A 24,419-nucleotide genomic window follows, 5' to 3' on the forward strand; every position below is an offset into this window, starting at 1 on the left:
AAACGAAAGAGGAAGCCGCCTGGTAGAATTTTACACAAAGCACAACACTTGGTTCAAGAATCATAAAAGAAGATTGTATACATGGAAGAAGTCTAGAGATACTGACATGTTTCAAATAGATTATTTAATGGTAAGACAGAGATTTAGCAACCAGGTTTTACATTGTAAGACATTTCCAGGGGCAGATGTCGACTATGACCAAAATCTATTGGTTATGAACTATAGATTAAAACTGAAGAAACTGCAAAAAGGCGGGATTTTAAGGAGATGGGACCTGGATAAACTGAAAGAACCAGAGGTTGTACAGAGTTTCATGGAGAGCATAAGGGAGCAATTGACAGGAATGGGGGAAAGAAACACAGTAGAAGAAGAATGGGTAGCTTTGAGGGATGAAGTGGCAAAGGAAGCAGAGGAGCAAGTAGGTAAAAAGTCGAGGGCTAGTAGAAATCCTTGGATAACAGAAGCAATATTGAATTTCATTGGTGAAATGAGAAAATATAAAAATGCAGTAAATGAAGCAGGCAAAAAGGAATACAAACGTCTCAAAAATGAGACAGGAAGTGCAAAATGGCTAAGCAGGGATGGCTAGAGGACAAATGTAAGGATGTAGAGGCTTATCTCACTAGGGGTAAGATAGATACAGCCTACAGGAAAATTAAAGAGACCTTTGGAGAAAAGAGAGCCACTTGTATGAATATCAAGAGCTCAGATCTAAACCCAGTTCTAAGCAAAGAAGGGAAAGCAGAAAGGTGGAAGGAGTATATAGAGGGTATATACAAGGGCGATGTTCTTGAGGACAATATTATGGAAATGGAAGAGGTTGTAGATGAAGATGAAATGGGAGATATGATACTGCGTGAAGAGTTTGACAGAGCACTGAAAGACCTCAGTCGCAACAAAGCTCCGGGAGTAGACAAAATTGCATTAGAACTTCTGACAGCCTTGGGAGAGCCAGTCCTGACAAAACTCTACCATCTGGTGAGCAAGATGTATGAGACAGGCGAAATACCCTCAGACTTCAAGAAGAATATAATAATTCCAATCCCAAAGTAAGCAGGTGTTGACAGATGTGAAAATCACCGAACTATCAGTTTAATAAGTCACAGCTGCAAAATACTAACACGAATTATTTACAGACGAATGGAAAAACTAGTAGAAGCCGACCTCGGGGAAGATCAGTTTCGATTCCGTCGAAATATTGGAACACGTGAGGCAATACTGACCTCACAACTTATCTTAGAAGAAAGATTAAGGAAAGGCAAACCTACGTTTCTAGCATTTGTAGACTTAGAGAAAGCTTTTGACAATGTTGACTGGAATACTCTCTTTCAAATTCTGAAGGTGGCAGGAGTAAAATACAGGGAGCGATAAGCTATTTACAATTTGTACAGAAACCAGACGGCAGTTATAAGAGTCGAGGGACATCAAAGGGAAGCAGTGGTTGGGAAGGGAGTAAGACAGGGTTGTAGCCTCTCCCCGATGTTGTTCAATCTGTATATTGAGCAAGCAGTAAAGGAAACAAAAGAAAAATTCGGAGTATGTATTAAAATCCATGGAGAAGAAATGAAAACTTTAAGGTTCGCCGATGACATTGTAATTCTGTCAGAGACAGCAAAGGACTTGGAAGAGCAGTTGAACGGAATGGATGATGTCTTGAAGGGAGGGTATAAGATGAACATCAACAAAAGCAAAACGAGGATAATGGAATGTAGTCAAATTAAGTCGGGTGATGCTGAGGGAATTAGATTAGGAAATGAGACCCTTAAAGTAGTAAAGGAGTTTTGCTATTTAGGGAGTAAAATAACTGATAATGGTCGAAGTAGAGAGGATATAAAATGTAGACTGGAAATGGCAAGGAAAGCGTTTCTCAAGAAGAGGAATTTGCTAACATCGAGTATTGATTTAAGTGTCAGGAAGTTGTTTCTGAAAGTATTTGTATGGAGTGTAGCCATGTATGGAAGTGAAACATGGGCGATAAATAGTTTGGACAAGAAGAGAATAGAAGCTTTCGAAATGTGGTGCTACAGAAGAATGCTGAAGATTAGATGGGTAGATCACATAACTAATAAGGAAGTACTGAATAGGATTGGGGAGAAGAGAAGTTTGTGGCACAACTTGACTAGAAGAAGGGATCGGTTGGTAGGACATGTTTTGAGGCATCAGGGGATCACCAGTTTAGTATTGGAGGGCAGCGTGGAGGGTAAAAATCGCAGAGGGAGACCAAGAGATGAATACACTAAACAGATACAAAAGGATGTAGGTTGCAGTATGTGCTGGGAGATAAAAAAGCTTGCACAGGATAGAGTAGCATGGAGAGCTGCATGAAACCAGTCTCAGGACCGAAGGCCATAACAACAACAACAAGACAATTATAATACTTAACTTTGATATGTGTCGCAAGCAAAGGGCAACATACAAAACAATCAGTCTTATTCAGAATAGACAACCACAAGTCTGTGCTATATAGAGATTGCTAACGAAGTGGCTAACATTGAAGCTGGTATCGAAGTGGGCTGGCACCAGTCAGGCGCGGCGCTTATGTCCTCTTCACGTAGGGGCCGCTGCTGTCGCGTTGTCGTCCTGGAGGGAGGTCGGTCAGCATGCGATTGGCTGGCCTCATAGCTTTCTCTTCCCTGTCGTTCCAGACTGGCCTGCCGGCGCAAACTTTACGCTGTAACAAAGGCGACAGAAAATTTGGTTTCAGCACGTACAGAGATCAACCTTCTATGGAATGTATGTATTACACTTCACAATGTGGACATCGTCGGCGTTCAAGAAATATTCAAAACAAGCCATTAAGTTGCTCTATGAACACCGAACGTAAAATGGCATGCCACAGCGGTCTCAAAGGTTCGCACTATCAAGATCGACGGTGAACTTCTTAGGAGCTACAAACCATGCAGGACGTTCAGCCCATGTATCAACTATTAAAGAATGCTTATTAAAAGATATTGGTGGAACGGGGTGATGGGAACTGATGGAATTCAATGACATGCATCCGAATGTGGAACAATCTGTCATCGAGCTTTCATAAATTGCAACACATTTTAAGCTTTTTACGCTAATTAAGACAATATAAGCATGGTCTTTTCCGGTTGTACTTCTGACCAGAACGTGATTCTGGTAGCTGGAGTCCAAAGGTTTTGTTATTCATGCCTTTTGCGTTCTTTTGGGCATATTTCCATATCAGTTTTCATGTCCTAAAAAAAATTATATATGTATAACCGACAAGTGAAATACTGGAGTCAGAGGGACACATTTTTTGTTAGAATCAGGCTACAGACAAAGAGTATTAAAAGAGATTAAAACAGAACAGTGCCATAGAGTCTGTAGCAGTATCCAAAGAAAGAAAATTTGTGTTTTTCATCAGAACATTAGCGGACTGAAAAATAAGATAGACGAGCTTCTTTTATGCCTAGAAAATGGGGTAAATTCTGAAGGTATAGATGTTTTGTGTCTCTCTGAATACCATGTAGCCGCAGGGATGGAGAAGTTAAATTTAAGGGATTACAGATTAGCATCTTACTCACGTAGAGTCAACATGGAAAAAGGAGGAGTCGCTACTTATATAAAAACTGGACACAAAGTCAAATATATTGAGACAAATAGTTTTGGTGTAGATCAGATCCTTGAAGCATGTGCTTGTGAGTTGCTACTGCAACATACTTCTATAGTAATTGTAACAAACTACAGATCCCCTCAAGGTAACTTTCAGCTATTCATGAAAAATCTTGAGGCATTATTGAGCTACCTGTCAGACAAAAAGAAGGAGTTAGTGGTTTGTGGTGATTTTAATGTAGATTTCTTAAAAGATACAGATAGGAAAAATGAGCTGGACTCTTTGTTTGGTTGTTTCAATCTAGTATCTGTTGTAGATTAGATTAGATTAGATTAGTACTTTTTCCATAGATCATGAATACGACACTTCGTAATGATGTGGAACGTGTCAGGTTAATAAAAGGTGTCCATACAAGATATTACATTAGACAAAATATTACATGACACTCAATATTTCTTTTTTTTTTTTGTGAAGGTTGGGAAATTACCCACTTACTATATCCAAAAATTCATCTAATGAGTAGAAAGAGTTCCCATTAAGAAATTCTTTTAATGTCATTTTAAATGCTATATGGCTATCTCTCAGACTTTTGATGCTATTAGGTAAGTGACCAAAGACTTTTGTGGCAGCATAATTTACCCTCTTCTGAGCCAAAGTTAGATTTAACCTTGAGTAGTGAAGATCATCCTTTCTCCTAGTGTTGTAGCCATGCACACTGCTATTACTTTTGAATTCTTTCGTGTTGTTAGTAACAAATTTCGTAAGTGAATATATATATTGTGAGGCTACAGTGAAGATCCCTAGCTCTTTAAATAAGTGTCTGCAGGATGATCTTGGATGAGCTCCAGGAATTATTCTGATTACATGCTTTTGTGCAATGAACACTCTTTTACTCAATGATGAGTTACCCCAGAATATAATGCCATACGAAAGCAGAGAATGAAAATAGGCGTAGTAAGCTAATTTACACAGATGTATATCGCCAAAATTAGCAATAACCCTAATAGCATAAGTAGCTGAACTCAAACGTTTCAGCAGATCCTCAGTGCATTTTTTCCAGTTTAACCCCTCATCAATGCATACACCTTGAAATTTTGAATATTCTACCATAGCTACCGATTTCTGATCGAAGTCTATATTTATTAATGGGGTCATTCCATTTACTGTGTGGAACTGTATATACTGGGTTTTGTCAAAGTTTAATGAGAGCTCATCTCGTGTGTAGCTGGGTAGTAGGTCACTTATCGATAACCTTTTTATAGACAGTGCTCAGGCAGAAAAAATTATTGTGTACCCAGTTGTTAATGGGCTATCTGATCATGATGCACAGTTAATGGAAATAACACATACAGTACCTTACAGGATTCAGGCAGGTTCATACAAGGTAGGGAGGCTTATTAATGCGAACAGGATACAGAGCTTTAAGTGCAGCCTAGAAGAGGTAGAATGGGATGAAGTACACACAGAAAGTGATGCTGATGCCAAATTCAATTTATTCCACCGTAAATTTGTCTCAATATTTGAGAGTTGCTTTCCTGAAACGTTATCCAAAAAATCCATTACAAAGTCAAGTAAGCCATGAATTAATAAGGGAATTAAGATATAGTGTAAGAGGAAGAGGGAAATATATGGACAGGCCAGAATAAGCCAGGATCCGATGTTACTTGCATACTACAAAAGATACTGTAATATTTTAAGGAAGTCGAGAAGCTTATGTGTTCTGACAGAAATTAATAATGCGGATAGTAAGATTAAAACCATATGGAATATTGTCAAACGGGAGATGGGGCAGCCTGACAGTGCACAGCATACCATAGCAATAAAGCTAAATGATGATGTTGTGAGTGATAATTCAGGAGTTACAGGTATTTTTAACAATCACTTTCTGAATATAGCAGCAAAAATAAGGTTAAAGGGGTCAGCTGAAGAAGCAAAAAAATATGTTATAAATGCCATTCCCCAGGACATTAGACCTTTAGAATTGGCACCAACATCCCCCACTGAAATTAAGGGGATTATAAATATACTAGAAAACAAGAGATCATGTGGTGTTGATGGAGTCTCTAACAGAATTTTGAAGTGTTGTTTTAATTTAATAAGTGGAGTCCTCGGCGATATATGTAATGCTTCGCAGGCACAGGGAATTTTTGCAGACAGATTGAAATACGTAATTGTCAAACCTCTTTATAAGAAAGGGGACAAGAGTGACTTAAATAATTATAGACCAATCTCATTGCTGACTTCATTTTCTAAAATATTCGAAAAAGTTATGTATTCAAGAGTAGTCTCATATTTAAGTTAAAATAATGTACTCAGCATGTCACATTTCGAATTCCGGAAGGGTTACTCGACTGAGAATGCTATCTACACATTTACCCATCAAATAGTACAAGCCCTAAATAACAAGTTATCACCAGCTGGTATTTTTTGTGATCTCTACAAAGCATTTGACTATGTCGATCATATCACACTCTTAGAAAAAGTCAGGTTTTATGGAACTGAAAGTTGTACACACACAGCTGGTTTGAATCATACTTAATAAACAGAAAGAAAAAAGATGTGCTGAATAGCACAGATAATGTTGGGAGGGTGGTAAATTCTTGTGAATGAAAGAGAGTCCCACAGCGTTTAATTTAGGTCCTCTGCTGTTCCTTATTCATGTGAATGACCTACCACTTAACATTCAGCAAGCGGAACTAGTACTTTTTGCAGATGACACGAGTGTTATGATAAATCCCATTCCAGAAAAAGCAGCTGAAGATATGTTAAGGATGTCTTTCAAAGAATTAATAAGTGGTTCTCAGAAAATGTACTCTCCCTTAATTTTGAAAAAACTCATTATATCCAGTCCTGTACACCGAATAGAGTGATACCGACGATTGATGTAGCATATGAACAGGGCTCAGTTAACAGGGTAGATTTCTCCAAATTTTGGGTGTTCACATTGATGACAACTTGAACTGGAAGAAGCATATTACTGAGCTTCTCAAACAACTAAGTTTAGCTTCTTTCGCTCTTCGTATAATAGCTGGTCTTGGTAATAAACAGATCAGCCTCCTAACGTACTTTGCATATTTCCACTCAATAATGTCTTATGGAATAGTTTTCCGGGGTAATTCACCACTTAGACATAAAGTATTGATTGCACAAAAGAGAGCAGTGAGAATAATTAGTGGTGTTCACCCAAGGACGTCATGTAGGCGCCTTTTCAAGGAGTTAGGTATTTTAGCTGCACCATCAGAGTAGATATATTCGCTAATGAAATTCGTTACAAATAACCCATCTCAATTCGCGAAGAACAGTGATGTTCATGCGTACAACACTAGAGGGAAAAATGACCTTTCCTATCCGTTATTGAAGCTATCAGTTCCTCAAAAAGGAGTACATTATTCAGCAACAAAAGTCTTTGATCATTTGCCCAACAACATTAAGTGTCTGGCAGGTAGCAGATCAAGTTTTAAATCTAGCTTAAAATCATTTCTTTTTGACAGCTCCTTCTATTCCATGGACGAGTTTCTGTCTCAGAAATGGTAAAAAAATGTACCTCTAATTGTAGTTGTATGTGTAGAACTAAAAATTCCAGTAATATTAATATTAGCACTATTCATGTGTGCGTATATATCTTGTAATCTGACTTGTACCACATCACATCGATAAAATAATCGAGAAAATAATCTATGGAACATGACATAACTAACTGACTAACTACTACTACTCACAAACTTAGTTTAAACATTTTTTATACTGTAACGAAATATTTTCTTAAAAATTTTCCTCCTCCATTACACTCCCTTAAGTTTTCAATTTCCAGAAACACTGAAACAGGTATTTTTTTTTTTTTAATTTCCAACAGAGAAGTCAAACACCAGTTGTCGTAGATGTAGCCTTAAAAGTCCTTTAGTAGTTCTTTAGTAATTATTTATTTTCAAAAAAACAATTTCTTTCATAAGCTTTTCCTCTTCAAATCGTGATTGGTCGCTACTGAAAACAAGCTCCCTATTGCACGCTGGGCTAAGTTTATTTATCTCATCTAGAAAATTTTTGACCTACTCCGCAGCTTGCGTGCATCGTCAAGTTGACGCTTTGTTTGAAATTTCGTTATCTTATGTTCTCTAATTCTGTAGCATTGCAACCATCCACTGCTTCCCTTGAAACCACTGTAACCTATGTTACGCACAGTTTGACGTGCATAATGTAATACATCACTATTATGCAAGTCCCGTAAACTGTATCGAACCAATTGAGTCTAAAGTGGGTGAACATCTGATGTCATCACCCAATGTAAAATTACTTCTAAATCATTTTACAATGATTTGTTGTATCTGTACTGTCTGCCAATTGACGACTAAGAAGCTACTGGGTTGCTGGGTACTGTATTTGTGTCGGTGCCAGATAACTTTGTATAAATCCTCCTCAGCGTAGACTGGAGGACGACGACGCTCAGCGCTGTGCTTCGCTAATGTGTTTTGCTCAGAGCGCCTGTTCTGTTGCAGCGGCGGACTACTTCTCGCTGTGCGAGCGCAGCAACGCCGACCTCAGCGGCTGCGTGGTGCGTTCCATACTGGACGCCAAGCCGCGCCTTTCTAAAGGTGAGTCACAGCTACTAAGCACCCGCAATTTGTAACTAACACATTTCTACACGACTACACAAAAAATATTCATAAGCAAATACGAATAAGGAGTGGCGCCTAAATCGCTATACTTTTGATAGCCAAAGTACGGAACTACAACCTGGTGAGCCGTGTCCATTTCGCTATCAGATGTTGGTTGATTCGGAGGAGGGAACCAAACAGCGACGTCATCGGCCACATCGGGTTAGGGAAGGATGGGGAAGGAAGTTGACCGTGCCTTTCAAAGGAACCAACCCTGCATTTGCCTGAACTGGTTTAGGGAAATCACGGGAAACCTAAATCAGGATGCCCAGACGTGGGTTTGAACCGTCGTCGTCCCTCCCTGTGTGCTAACCACTGCGCCACCTCACTCTGTCGCTGTCAGATGGACGTCTGACAAAATGAGTATCTCCGGATAAATATGTATTGTGGAGGTTCTTTTAGTTCTGTCATTCCGTCCAATTGCATTGTCAACCAATCTTCCACACTTTGTTCGAGACGCAGATTGTTTGTACAAGTTGTGGAACTAGAAATTTCATGGCTTAAAGATAACCACTGAGAGCATCAGCAACCTGTTGTACCCAAGACACTCCATATGCCCAAATGTGCTGTAAACAATCAATGCGAAATATTGGCTTTTCGCAAAACAACATGACGCTCTTTCAATATTGACATTCATTTGAACAAAGTATCGCACATACTCGGCCACACTGATCTGAAATTTATGGTAACGACGATTTATATATAACTGGCATGCAGTTGTCTCACTGACGGCATTGCCGCAGCTAGTTAAACGTCAGGTGCGCCAAGATGCAAACGCAAGCAGTGGAATGTCGATGTGTTGTTGACGCTCAAAACAGGTCTCTGCTGCCTCAGAACTGGCATGCTTGTTACTCACGTAAGCGTTTCATTTCCTTATTTAGTGTAGAATTTATTACTGATGTAGTTCTATGTCGATCATACAGCTGCCAAAGAACAAACCTATTTCGCGATACCACCAACCTTAGTCAAAAACAACAAATTTAGTCAGCAAGTTCAAATGATAGTTATTTCTGTCAGAAAAATATAGTGGTCCGCCTGAAAACATTTTACGCTAACAACCTACGACACAGCATTGTAGTTTTATCTACATGTTTTTATATAAACATTTTTTGCTACTCAGATCACTCACGTCTACTGTGGTATTGTCTTGCAATTTCTGCCATTAGAACATACTCTAAGTTCAGATCTTTTTTACACTTCTTAATTATTATTAACAAGATTTCTAGAGCTCCCAGCCACGTTATGTGGTTAAATACACATAAGCTTTCAGAAGAGTGCTCCTCGGTCATTGTCAAGCTATAACTGACAAGTGGTTTGTCTTTTCTTTATTGTCACTGCAGTTCCCTGCAAATGGATCGGTCCCGGCGGATAAAAATGCTCTTCAGTCAAAGGTTAAACTAATTGAAAAGATGGTTTAAAACAAGACAAATGAAAATAAACGATAATTTAAAATCATCATTGTTCAATATTTATTTTTTACATAAAAACTAATGCCAATAAATGGTTTTCTTTAACACATACTGTTGGACAATGTCAATCATTTTTTAAAAGCTTTATGTATGATTTTGTACTACAGATAAAATGTTATGTATGAGGCGGAACTATGGGCCTCATGGAAAAAAGGTGACCCGGCTGAGTCACGAAATTTGGCTCTCGGTCTGATCACGAGGTCTGGCCATGAATTGCACGCGTTGATCACGTAGGCTGACGTGAGGATCAATGAACTATACTTAACGGGATGTATCTGCAACATCTTAGGTGATTGGAAAGTTATTAGACAGGAATACAGTTAAATACTTAGCTTTAATTCAGCATCAGTGGTGAACATCGACCTTGACTTTGTACACTAATATTTACAAGTACAGTTATAGAATGAACTGCGAATACTTCTTTACAATTCTGATTGCTTCACACATATAGGTCAATTGTCAATGCATAAACTGTATGTGGTGCCTTGCTAGGTCGTAGCTACTGACTTAGCTGAAGGCTATGCTAACTAGCGTCTCTGCAATTGAGATCTCTGAAGCTATAACGAGTGAACCATTCCTAGTAAAGTCACCTGTAGAACTGGCCAGTGCGTTAGCTTGTCTCTTAAGACCAGCCGAGCGGCGGCGCTCGGTCTGCTAGCGTCGACAGTGGCGACTCGCGGGTCCGATGTGTAGTGACGGACCGCGGCCGATTTGAAGCCTACAACCCAGCAAGTGTGGTGCCTTGCGGTGACACCACATAAAATATAATTACTGATATAATGTGAATGATGCTATTGTGTAATAACACGCTGGTTTAATTTAGTGCGAGACTTGTATGTTCATACAATTAGGGATCAATCAATTAGTAAAAGGTGGGACCTTAAGGGACGGTGAAAGTGCCTTCCAGGTGGTATGTGAAGTGGTTTGCTTTAGTAGTGTTGTCGGGAAGTGGTCTGGTCTTACATAGGATGGGGTATCTGGGAGTGCAGTGTTTCCAGAGAGCCTACAGGGCGCTTCGCAAAACTTTGTGAAATTTATATGTCCTCATTTAGTTTAGTGCGTACCATGAGCCATTCCGACGTCGTTTGGCTTGTAAGTAACAGCGAATATGACACTGGAGTTGTCTGTGGCGTGTGAGAGTGTCCTGGTTGCTAATATGATGGAAACCTCTGTAGACGCGACAGGAATTCTGGAGCAGGCAAGACCATATGGAGTGGGAGTGGGATGGTGTTCGTAGACAGTTCGGAGTGGGGTTTGATTGGAAATTACATCTGAGTTTGCTAAACATTGTCAGGATTGTGAAGGCTGGGGTTATGGCATTCCATTATGGTGTGGGTCTGGATACGACCTGGATTCTAGTCTGCATTGGGACAGTCCAAATTTTGTCGGGATAGGTGATTGGGAGAGGGGCGAATTGGGTTAAGTATATGATATGAAATTTGGAAGAGGAACCATTTTGACACAGGACTTCAACTGGGCCTCAAGAGGTTAGGGGAGGCAACAATTGAATTGGGGGCAGTATGGTCAGGAATGTCTGTCTGTAGACAGGGATGTGGATTTCGTGGCCATTGATGATGTTGATAAGCTGATGGCACTGCTGTTTTTGGCAGGTGTGCAGCAGTACAGGTTGTGGGTGGTTGTTAGGGCGGATGTAGGCAGTGGAAAGGGTTTTGGGAGAAAGATAGTGATGATGAAAAACTAAGTTGGATGAATTGGTTGGGGTGCAGAACAGATATTTTGGAGATGGACGATGGCTTCTCCAGCACAGGCAATAGGATTGGAATTATCACTGCAATGTCGAATGGAGGGAGACATGCGTATCGAATGGTGAGGTTGGAGGAAGGTTTCGTTGAAGAAGAGGACATGATTTCGTTTGGGTAATATGATACACTATCGGATCAAAAGTATCCAGACACCTGGCTGAAAATGACTTAAAAGTTCGTGGAGCCCTCCATCGGTGACACTGGAATTCAATATGGTGTTGGCCCACCGTTAGCCTTGATGATTGCTTCCACTCTCACAGACATACGTTCAATCAGGTGCAGGAAGGTTTCTTGGCGAATGGCAGCCCATTCTTCACGGAGTGCTCCACTGAGGAGAGGTATCGATGTCGGTCGGCAAGGCCTGGCACGAAGTCGGCGTTCCAAAACCTCCCAAAGGTGTTCTATAGGATTCAGGTCAGAATCTGTGCAGGCCGGTCCATTACAGAGATGTTATTTTCGTGTAACATGCCGTGCATTATGAACAGGTTCTCGATAGTGTTCAAAGATGCACTCGCCATCTCCTAATTGCTGTTCAACAGTGGAAAGCAATTATGTGCTATGTTAGTACCACACAAAACAACATGGGGTGCCAGCATCGTCCATACAAAGCATAACACCACCGCCTCCGAATTTTACTCTTGGCACTACATACGCTGGCCGATGACGTTCACCGGGCATTCGCCATACACTCTGCCATCGGATCACCACATTGTGTACCGTGATTCGTCACTCCACACAACATTTTTCCACTATTCAGTAGTCCAATGTTTATGCTCCTTACTCCAAGCGAGGCGTCGTTTGGCATTTACCAGCGTGATGTGTGGGTTATGAGCAGCTGCTCGACGTTGAAACCTCAAGTTTTCTCACCTCCCGCTTAACTGCCGTAGTACTTGCAGTGGATCCTGATGCAGTTTGGAATTCCTGTGTGATGGTCTGGATGGTCTGCCCATTACACATTACGACCCTCTTCAGCCGTCGGCGGTCTCTGTCAGTTCAAAATGGTTCAAATGGCCTTGAGCACAATGGTACTTAACTGCCGAGGTCATCAGTCCCCTAGAACTTAGAACCACTTAAACCTTACTAACCTAAGGACATCACACGCATCCATGCCTGAGGCAGGATTCGAATCTGCGACCGCAGCGGTAGCGCGTTTCCAGACTGTAGTGCATAGAACCGCTCGGCCACTCCGGCCGGCTCTCTGTCAGTCAACAGACGAAGTCGGCCTGTACGCTTTTGTGTTGTAAGAGTCCCTTCACGTTTCCACTTCACTATCAAATCGGAAACAGTGGACCTAGGGATGTTGAGGAGTGTGGAAATCTCGCGTACGGACGTATGACACAAGTGACACCCAGTCACCTGACCACGTTCGAAGTTCGTGAGTTCCGCGAAGCGCTCCATTCTGCTCTCTCACGATGTCTAATAAATACTGAGGTCGCTGATATACACTCCTGGAAATTGAAATAAGAACACCGTGAATTCATTGTCCCAGGAAGGGGAAACTTCATTGACACATTCCTGGGGTCAGATACATCACATGATCACACTGACAGAACCACAGGCACATAGACACGGGCAACAGAGCATGCACAATGTCGGCACTAGTACAGTGTATATCCACCTTTCGCAGCAATACAGGCTGCTATTCTCCCATGGAGACGATCGTAGAGATGCTGGATGTAGTCCTGTGGAACGGCTTGCCATGCCATTTCCACCTGGCGCCTCAGTTGGACCAGCGTTCGTGCTGGACGTGCAGACCGCGTGAGACGACGCTTCATCCAGTCCCAAACATGCTCAATGGGGGACAGATCCGGAGATCTTGCTGGCCAGGGTAGTTGACTTACACCTTCTAGAGCACGGTGGGTGGCACGGGATACATGCGGACGCGCATTGTCCTGTTGGAACAGCAAGTTCCCTTGCCGGTCTAGGAATGGTAGAACGATGGGTTCGATGACGGTTTGGATGTACCGTGCACTATTCAGTGTCCCCTCGACGATCACCAGTGGTGTACGGCGAGTGTAGGAGATCGCTCCCCACACCATGATGCCGGGTGTTGGCCCTGTGTGCCTCGGTCGTATGCAGTCCTGATTGTGGCGCTCACCTGCACGGCGCCAAACACGCATACGACCATCATTGGCACCAAGGCAGAAGCGACTCTCATCGCTGAAGACGACACGTCTCCATTCGTCCCTCCATTCACGCCTGTCGTGACACCACTGGAGGCGGGCTGCACGATGTTGGGGCGTGAGCGGAAGACGGCCTAACGGTGTGCGGGACCGTAGCCCAGCTTCATGGAGACGGTTGCGAATGGTCCTCGCCGATACCCAGGAGCAACAGTTTCCCTAATCTGCTGGGAAGTGGCGGTGCGGTCCCCTACGGCACTGTGTAGGATCCTACGGTCTTGGCGTGCATCCGTGCGTCGCTGCGGTCCGGTCCCAGGTCGACGGGCACGTGCACCTTCCGCCGACCACTGGCGACAACATCGATGTACTGTGGAGACCTCACGCCCCACGTGTTGAGCAATTCGGCGGTACGTCCACCCGGCCTCCCGCATGCCCACTATACGCCCTCGCTCAAAGTCCGTCAACTGCACATACGGTTCACGTCCACGCTGTCGCGGCATGCTACCAGTGTTAAAGACTGCGATGGAGCTCCGTACGCCACGGCAAACTGGCTGACACTGACGGCGGTGGTGCACAAATGCTGCGCAGCTAGCGCCATTCGACGGCCAACACCGCGGTTCCTGGTGTGTCCGCTGTGCCATGCGTGTGATCATTGCTTGTACAGCCCTCTCGCAGTGTCCGGAGCAAGTATGGTGGGTCTGACACACCGGTGTCAATGTGTTCTTTTTTCCATTTCCAGGAGTGTTGATTACCTGGCAGTAGGTGGCAACACAGTTCACCTAATATGAAAAATGTATATTTTTGTGGGTGTCCAGATACTTTTGATAGCATAGTGTATTTGTTGGAGTGGAGAGAAGCTATATTTTGGATAGGATATTTCATGCCTTTAGCGTCATGTTCTTGGACGTGTTTCGTGGTTAGGTTTCACAGAGTCTTTCGAGGCAAATTAACTGAATTGGGATTGATTTTGGGAATAGGTTCCCTATGTTAATGAGATGGAAGATGCTGTGGGTGACGAGGCGAATGTATGTTTATGGTTCGCAGGACTAAGGTTATGAAATGGATGACGTCTTCAATAAATGGTGGATGACGATGGGAGTTTTTTGTGTGGAGCGATTTATCAACTGTGCGTATGGTGGCGCTGAGATCAGGTTTCTGGAGAGGAATAGTGGTTTTTCACTTGTGGAAGTAAATAAAGTGAGACTTGGTTGATTGATTGACGGATTGAGGAGGGGGGGATGTTAAGGGACTAAACGGCTAGATGGTGAGACTTGTCGAAGGTGTTGTAAGTATGGGAGATTTTAGGTCCGGGCATTGTTTGTGAAGGAGGATGTATGGTTACTGCTGCCGTCCTTCTATTTACAGACGCCCTCCCAGCTGTCCCATCACTGGTGCCCAGTTCAGTGCAAGCACATTGTTCTCTTCAACCGTTTGATGGCCGGATCCAAAGATGGGATTAGCTGCAAGACACAGTCTTTACCTAGGCTGCTGAGACAATCATTTCTCGATCGCTTCTTTTGCTACGCTCTTCCAGAAACGATTTGTGCGTTTTGTGGTAGATGTGTCGTAAAATAAAATTTGATTCCGCTTTAATGAACATGGTCTCCTAACGCTGATTTCTTGGAATACTGAAGGATGGATCCGACTCGTTTTCTATTCGGCGCTAATCAACAGTTCGCAGTTCGTCCGACATAAAATTTTTCACAACCGCACGGTATTTAGTGAACCCCGGGCGTTCTGGGCGCTATGGTATCTTCCACAAACCTCGACAGTTCTCCAATATTTGCTGGAAACAGTAAGATTGAATCTATTTGATTGTTCTTTAAGAGCCGACCAATCTTATCTCGCATTGAGCCACAGAATGGGAAAATTGCAAGGCTCTTAGTGTCCTCCTCGACAGTTTTCTGCCTACGAATCTTCGGAGAAATAGGCTACGAAATTTGTCGGTTATCTTAGCGGTTTTCCTTGAATGTTTCCTTTAAAAGGCCAAATTCTTGTACCAGGTTTTCAGCTTATGAAATGGCTTCTGCTTGACACACCTACGTTCTCAGACTATATTATTTTTTGTATTGGGTGGTGGTAGAGGACAGCGTGCGTTCGGTCGTCCCGTTAGCACTGTGGCTGAGACATCCATTTTGTTTGAAGCGCACAATAACGTCAAGGATTGGCAAGGTACCGTCCGCCTCTACCTCCATTGTAAACTTGATGTGGTCATGGATGTCGTTGATGCGGTCTAAGGACTCTCCCAGCTTTTCTAGTACGTGAGTTAAGAAAACGAATGCGTCGTCGACGTGACGAGGAAAGCTACGAGACTTTGCAGGGGATTATCCAAGGTGGTGTCTTCAAAGCACTGCATAAAAAGTTTGGCTATAACGGGCTTCCCATCACGAAGCGTAACAACGTTGTCCATCTCCCCCGTAAAAAAAAAATTAAAAAATCCCTAATGACGTTAAACTGCTTAGGTATATTCTCAGCGGCGTTCCCAAAAAATGAAAGAGAAGACAATCATTAAATTGGCAAAGAAGTGATCGATATACGAATATCTGACAAGACAATCAATACAGATGCAGCTTGCAGCTACAGATAGTTTCGAACCCGGCCATAGGAAGGCTGAAGTGTGCTTGATAAGCGTGCAACGAAAACACTTACATGGCGCTGGAGTCGGTACCTTTGACGTAACAGGCGGAGCACTATCATATACGGACGGCAGCAGCCACACGACAGTCACACACCACTAGTGGCAAAGCCCGTGAATATTTAACCACATGACGCTGTTGGAATCTCGAGAAAAAATTACGTATTAGTTTGTTGTGTAATTATAGGTCAGTTCAAGGGTTGTGTTGCATTACACTGCTTTTTGCCGCGTGGCATGCCGATAATCTGGTTAAGTTTGAAGGTCACCAACGACAGCTGGTGCATTTGTTTTTCTTTCTTCTTGCCTTTAGCGCCGCAGTGATCCTTTCTGCTGTCGGAAAGGAAGACTCTGACTGATTACTGGAACACTATCTTTGTCTCTCGATTCCACTATGTTTACAATCTTCCTTACCCCCTTCGCGCACGAACATACTGTGAGGTTGAATCTTCCTGGCAGATTAAAACTGTGTGCTGGACCGAAACTCAACTCGGGACCTTTGCCTTTTGCGGGCAAGTGCTCCAGGGGAGCTTCTGTAAAGTTTGGAAGAAGGAGACGAGATACGGGCAGAAGTAAAGTTGTGAGGACGGGCCGTGAGTCGTTCTTGGGTAGCTCAGTTGGTGGAGCACTTGCCCGCGAAGGCAAAGGTCCCGAGTTCGAGTCTCGGTCCGGCACACAGTTTTAATCTGCCAGGAAGTTTCATATCAACGCACACTCCTCTGCAGAATGAAAATCTCATTCTGGATATTGTGAGGTTGGTTGAATTGTTGAAAAAAATAAAATAACTCATGCACTACTTCGCTTATTATTGATCCTTTATGACGGCAGTGGCCATGTATGAAGCAGTGTATTTGTGCTTCCTCCTAGAAAGAGAAAGATTTAAACTTTTATGCCAAGACACATCACGTAAAAAGTAAGTCGAAAGTCACGCTCGAAAAAGAGATTCAAAAACAGTTTATAATGTTAAAGAGCGATATTAAATTCGAAGTGATAGTGGTCTTTGCTTATAAATTCTCTTCTTCTTTTCTTTCCGCAATCAGTGGGTTTCTTCCTGGCCGCGAACGAGGTCATATTTCAGAATGTCGCCCGCCTGATTTGTCGTTGCGGAGTAAATGTAAGGAAGCCGTGAACACGCGTTTCCGCAGGGATCCCGGAGATGAACCTGCCGCCAATGGAGCCGCTGTTCATCCCACTGCTGGAGAACACAGAGGGCAGCGGCAACAACCAGTTCAGCCAGAAGCTCTCCAACGTCAGCATACATGGCCTCAGCCAGTTCGTAATCAAGGAATGCAGGTCTGTATACGCCCTCTTCTACTCGCATACCTATTACTTCTACGCCTCCGCATCATCAGATTCTATCCATCGATGACTCAACTTTTCACTGAATCTGCAATCACGTTCTGAAAAGCCCTGGGAAAAATGGATGGGAAGTCTGACTTGTATGAGGCCACTATGACAGCTTGTGGAAACTGTGGCATTAGTCGGATTTTATCTTTAAGTATGTAAGTATGTAAGTGTATGGAAGTAGAGAATATGCCTACAATAACTGCCCTGACGATTATGTAAGAAACATTTATAACAAAAAGAGAAAGACCAGTGAGCTGGAATGTCTGCCACCGACGAATAGTATTGGACAGAACAAAATTTGTTATTTTACCTTATTACGGGATTTGTAGTACTAAAATTGCTGTTATTTCCAAAAATCGGGTGTAGGCATCTCATTTTCAACTGAAGACAGGCTCAATAAATTTTTAATTAGTCATATACTACTGGCCATTAAAAGGAGGAGGAGGAGGAGGATACTAGTGGTTAACGTCCCGTCGACAACGAGGTCATTAGATACGGAGCGCAAGCTCGGATGAGGGAAGGATGGGGAAGGAAATCGGCTGTGCCCTTTCAAAGGAACCATCCCGGCATTTGCCTGAAGCGGTTTTAGGGAAATCACAGAAAACGTAAATCAGGATGGCCGGAGACGGGATTGAACCGTCTTCCTCCCGAATGCGAGTCCAGTGTGCTAACCACTGCGCCGCCTCGCTCGGTCGGCCATTAAAATTGCTACACCAAGCAGAAATGCAGATGATAAACGGGCACCCATTGGACAAATATATTATACTAGAACTTACATGTAATTACGTTTTCACGAAATTTGGGTGCATAGATCCTGAGAAATCAGTACCCAGAACAACAACCTCAGGCCGTAATGACGGCCTTGATACGCCTGGGCATTCAGTCAAACAGAGCTTGGATGCCGTGTACAGGTACAGCTGCCCATGCAGCTTCAACACGATACCACAGTTCATCAAGAGTAGTGACTGGCGTATTGTGACGAACCAGTTGCTCGGCCACCATTGACCAGACGTTTTCAATTGGTGAGAGATCTGGAGAATGTGCTGGCCAGGGCAGCATTCGAACATTTTTCTGTATCCAGAAAGGCCCGTACAGTACCTGCAACATGCGGCCGTGCATTATCCTGCTGAAATGTAGGGTTTTGCAGGGATCAAATGAAGGGTAGAGCCACGGGTCGTAACACATCTGAAGTGTAACGTCCACTGTTCAAAGTGCCGTCAATGCGAACAAGAGGTGACCGAGACGTGTAACCAATGGCACCCCATACCATCACGCTGGGTGATACGCCAGTATGGCGATGGCGAATACACGCTTCCAATGTGCGTCCACCGCATTGTCGCCAAACGCGGATGCGACCATCATGATGCTGTAAACAGAACCTGGATCCACCCGAAAAAATGAAGTTTTGTCATTAGTGCAGCCAGGTTCGTCGTTGAGTACACCATCGCAGGCGCTCCGGTCTGTGATGCAGGGTGAAGGGTAACCGCAGCAATGGTCTCTGAGCTGATAGTCCATGCTGCTGCAAAAGTCGTCGAACTGTTCGTGCACGTGGTTGTTGTCTTGCGTACGTCCTCATCTGTTGACTCAGGGATCGAGACGTGGCTGCACGATCCGTTACACCATGCGGATAAGATGCCTATCATCTCAACTGCTAGTGATACGAGGCCGTTTGGATCCAGCACGGCATTCCGTATTACCCTCCTGAACCCACCGATTCCATATTCTGCTAACAGTCATTGGATCTCGACCAACGCGAGCGGCAATGTCGCAATACGACAAACTGTTACAATCCGACCTTTATCAAAGTCGGAAACGTGATGGTATGCATTTCTCCTCCTTACACTAGGCATCACAACAACGTTTCAACAGGCAACGCCGGTCAACTGGTGTTTGAGTATGAGAAATCGGTTGGAAACTTTCCTCATGTCAGCACGTTGTAGCTGTCACCACCTGCGCCAACCTTGTGTGAATGCTCTGAAAAGCTAATCATTTGCATATCACAGCTTCTTCTTCCTGTCGGGTAAATTTCGCGTCTGTAGCACGTCGTCTTTGTGGCGTAGCAATTTTAATGGCCAGTAGTGTATATACAAATTCAGTTTTTTGCAATAGTCACGGGTTTACAGATTTCAGTGTGTTGACTGTAATGCTATGTATGTGAGACAAACAGGGAGAAAACCCTGATTAAGTTATTGTGAACATGTTGCGCTGGATAGAAGGGATATTGCCGATAGATCCAGCTTTGCAGCACATTTGATGGATATGGGCCATACTCCTTCTGACTTCATATCGCAGCTTAAATTGCTGCACATGGGACAAAAAGGCATATATCTCGATCTCCTTGAAGAGATGAAGATTTTTTGCAATTTTAAAACTGGGAATTGCTTTTTTCTTAAGGAGCAGACAGCTACAAAAAGTTCCCGCTTTTGGGAGCACCTTGAGAGCTGCCTAGAGCATGGAAGCAAGGCTGTCCATTGGGCCAGAAACGAGACGGAATATTAGTTTCTTCATTTGTTAGTGTATACTCCTGTCTCAAGTGGGCAAGAGTGGGCTGCCAGCAGCACAGTTCGCCGATCTTCAGCCAAGATACTATGTAAAATGTCACAAGTGAACGGTACAAACATAAAATATGGAGATAAAAGATGAAGTTTACACATGAGAGTGGGAAACAATTGAAGTTAAAATATATAAAAAGGGGTAGTTTGGTGAGGCACATTTACATAAAATCCATATACACTCCTGGAAATTGAAATAAGAACACCGTGAATTCATTGTCCCAGGAAGGGGAAACTTTATTGACACATTCCTGGGGTCAGATACATCACATGATCACACTGACAGAACCACAGGCACATAGACACAGGCAACGGAGCATGCACAATGTCGGCACTAGTACAGTGTATATCCACATTTCGCAGCAATGCAGGCTGCTATTCTCCCATGGAGACGATCGTAGAGATGCTGGATGTAGTCCTGTGGAACGGCTTGCCATGCCATTTCCACCTGGCGCCTCAGTTGGACCAGCGTTCGTGCTGGACGTGCAGACCGCGTGAGACGACGCTTCATCCAGTCCCAAACATGCTCAATGGGGGACAGATCCGGAGATCTTGCTGGCCAGGGTAGTTGACTTACACCTTCTAGAGCACGTTGGGTGGCACGGGATACATGCGGACGTGCATTGTCCTGTTGGAACAGCAAGTTCCCTTGCCGGTCTAGGAATGGTAGAACGATGGGTTCGATGACGGTTTGGATGTACCGTGCACTATTCAGTGTCCCCTCGACGATCACCAGTGGTGTACGGCCAGTGTAGGAGATTGCTCCCCACACCATGATGCCGGGTGTTGGCCCTGTGTGCCTCGGTCGTATGCAGTCCTGATTGTGGCGCTCACCTGCACGGCGCCAAACACGCATACGACCATCATTGGCACCAAGGCAGAAGCGACTCTCATCGCTGAAGACGACACGTCTCCATTCGTCCCTCCATTCACGCCTGTCGCGACACCACTGGAGGCGGGCTGCACGATGTTGGGGCGTGAGCGGAAGACGGCCTAACGGTGTGCGGGACCGTAGCCCAGCTTCATGGAGACGGTTGCGAATGGTCCTCGCCGATACCCCAGGAGCAACAGTGTCCCTAATTTGCTGGGAAGTGGCAGTGCGGTCCCCTACGGCACTGCGTAGGATCCTACGGTCTTGGCGTGCATCCGTGCGTCGCTGCGGTCCGGTCGCAGGTCGACGGGCACGTGCACCTTCCGCCGACCACTGGCGACAACATCGATGTACTGTGGAGACCTCACGCCCCACGTGTTGAGCAATTCGGCGGTACGTCCACCCGGCCTCCCGCATGCCCACTATACGCCCTCGCTCAAAGTCCGTCAACTGCACATACGGTTCACGTCCACGCTGTCGCGGCATGCTACCAGTGTTAAAGACTGCGATGGAGCTCCGTATGCCACGGCAAACTGGCTGACACTGACGGCGGCGGTGCACAAATGCTGCGCAGCTAGCGCCATTCGACGGCCAACACCGCGGTTCCTGGTGTGTCCGCTGTGCCGTGCGTGTGATCATTGCTTGTACAGCCCTCTCGCAGTGTCCGGAGCAAGTATGGTGGGTCTGACACACCGGTGTGAATGTGTTCTTTTTTCCATTTCCAGGAGTGTATAATTAAAATGCCACTTGAGGAAGATATAGCACATAAACACTGCCGTCATGAATAGCACAATTAAAAACGGCGTTCATGCGTGGGACAACGACACTGAACACACACTGCACATATATGACATACATGGTGAGCAGCAAAACACGACAGAGAGTAACTGGATTAAAATCGGAACGAACTTCCGAGGTTGGGGAAGCCAGAGAGGATGGACAGAGGAGAGAAAGAAGGGGGGTGTCAGCAGAGGAGGTGGTGGCAGGATGGGGAGGTAGGGGGGGGGGGGGGAGCCAGTAACACATCAAGGGGCATGAGACAGAGAGGGAGCAACCCAGGAAGGAGCGCAATGACAGGGAAAGGAGAAGTGAGAGGGTCAGTGGGCAGGTAGGAGGGAAAAACAGCAGAGTGGGGCAGGGGCAGGAGAGGGATCCCTAAGGAAGAGGAAAAGTTGGAACAAAGGATAAATATAGGAGTGAAGCACGTCATCTGGGATGGGGAGACGATGGAAGTTTCTTCGGGAGAAGATAAGATTTTTTCTTTCTTCTTTATTGTGATTTGATTGCCGTGTCCCACATGGGCAGGGAACTGCTGGCAGGGTCAGAATCACCTGCTCCTCAACCAAGTGATAGAACATTTAATAAAAAGATCAAATTATCCATACAAAAGGCGAAAGAAAGGGGGACATAAGGGAAGCCAATGGAGATTAAAATACACATTTACACATAGACATTCATTCATTACTGGACAGCTAAAGAAGGCCACATAAAGATAAAAAAAAAACAGTTGGCGGCTGTGCATAGCATGTAAAATACTCCAAAGTCACAAGCACAAGTTTAAAGTTGGCCACAGTATTACAACACACCAGAACGATGACACTTTAAAACAAGATGGAGCACACACAATGAGGGGTAAAAATTGCTAGGAGGGACCTGCCAAAGGAGGGGAGGCCTGAGATAAGGGAAAAGAGGCGGAGGAGGGGGCAGTGGGGAGGTGGAGTACAAGAGAGTGGGATGAAAGGGGGTCAGGGGTGCACAAAGTGGCAGAAGATGGGTAGGGTGGGAGAGAGGGAGGGAAGGCAAGTCAGCAGGGAGCACAGTGATGCAGAAGGGGTGTACTGGAAAGAGAGGGTGCATAGGAGGGAGGAAAAAACAAAAACAGCACAGGGGAAGGGAAAAGGATGGGCGAGTGAGCCATGGTGGGGGGTAGGGGGGGATGGTGGGGTTAGAATTGGTAAGAGGGGTAGATATCAAGGCAAAGCTCATCATCTGGGAGGGGTAGGCACTGGAAGGTACATTCATAAAGGAGGTGGAGGGTGTGGAGATGGATACAGGGTGGGACACAATAGCAAAAGGCATAACAACAGGCTGGGGGTAGAGAGGATAGGAGACACCAGGGGCGTGAGGGTGATCAAGTCTGCGAATGATGTACAGGGTGAAGATGAGTTTGAAGAAAAGGATGATGTGGAAAAGGGATGAGGTCACAGAGGATCTGTGTGGAGGACGGAGGCAGATACGGAAAGCGAGGCAGAGTGCAAGGCATTCGAGGATTTGGTGGGCTTTATAGAATATGGGTGGGGCGGGAATCCAGGCGGCGCTGGTATAACAAAGGGTGGGATGGATTAAGGATATGTACGTGTGAATAAGTGTCGAAGGATGCAGTCCCCCTGTCCAGCCAGGCACAAGTTTCAGGAGGCAGTCTTGTGTGGGCTTAGTGTTGGATCGTAAGGAAATGGGGAGTCCAGGGGAGGTGACAGTCGAAGGTGAGGCCAAGGTATTTCAGGGTGGGAGTGAGGTGAGTAGGATGACCATAGAAGATTATCCAGTATGACGCTCTTACACAGCGCAAAACGCCGATTCACGATTTGAGGATAAATTTGGTACGCATTTAGGCAAGCCTATTCTTTGGTAATTTTTTGCTATGAGATATTTAACAGGTTTCCTAACAGCAAATGGGGGATATTAGTTTTATTTTTCAGCCCTATTCGCAATGCATATTTGGCATATGCCTGTTCATTCATTGAAGCTACCACATTCGCCCACTTTGTCGTTATTGGAATTTAACATCAGCTGCTCTTATGAAAAATATCATTATTAAAGGTCCAGCGTATCATATGGAGGATTACTGTATTTTTGTTACTGTCTTTTTATTATTTTTTGTAAATGCCTTTTAAGAATTTACGCTGTTAATGTCAGTGATTAGGTTGGTGAAGCCTTCGAGTATAATAAGAAAGGGTGTAACGTCCTATTGTAAAAGGTTATTGCTTTTACATTTAGTCGATGTTTTTGGAAATGTAAAAATGATGTTTTTTGATGTAAACTTTTCTGTATTAGTTTTTAAGAAATCACTACGTAGTTTTACGCTAGGCATATTCCTATATTTAAAAAAACAAAAAAATTATCTTGTACGTTACGTCAGCGGGCATAATTTATTGTATTTTTTATAATGCCTGTACTAGGTTTTTTTAAAGTTTTGCTATGACTTCTGAAGGGAAAAATCTTCATGCGATTTTAAAGTTCATTTTTATGTAGACTTTGGTTTTCATGTTAATGGTATTTGCAGTACTTAATGTTCAAATGTGTGTGAATTCCTAGGGGACCAAACTGCTTAGGTCATCAGTCCCTGGACTTACACAGTACTTAAACTAAATTATGCTAAGAACGTCACACACACCCAGGCCCGAGGGAGGACTCGAAATTCCGGCGAGGGAGGCCGGCTGCATTCAATGTCTGC

The 24,419-nt window shown here is 44.1% G+C and overlaps 1 protein-coding gene across 1 annotated transcript in view; it reads left to right on the plus strand.

Moving 5' to 3' along the window:
• The window catches only part of LOC126161834 (protein takeout-like), a 128,370-nt gene that overhangs the window by 79,463 nt on the left and 24,488 nt on the right, over positions 1-24,419 (plus strand). The window contains exons 3-4 of the mRNA XM_049917940.1: positions 8,053-8,148; positions 17,341-17,488. Coding sequence (XP_049773897.1) covers positions 8,053-8,148; positions 17,341-17,488 — 244 coding nt within the window. The remainder of the gene's footprint in view (positions 1-8,052; positions 8,149-17,340; positions 17,489-24,419) is intronic.

This window comes from Schistocerca cancellata, chromosome 2 (genome assembly GCF_023864275.1).
Source record: "Schistocerca cancellata isolate TAMUIC-IGC-003103 chromosome 2, iqSchCanc2.1, whole genome shotgun sequence".
Lineage (NCBI taxonomy): Eukaryota > Metazoa > Arthropoda > Insecta > Orthoptera > Acrididae > Schistocerca > Schistocerca cancellata.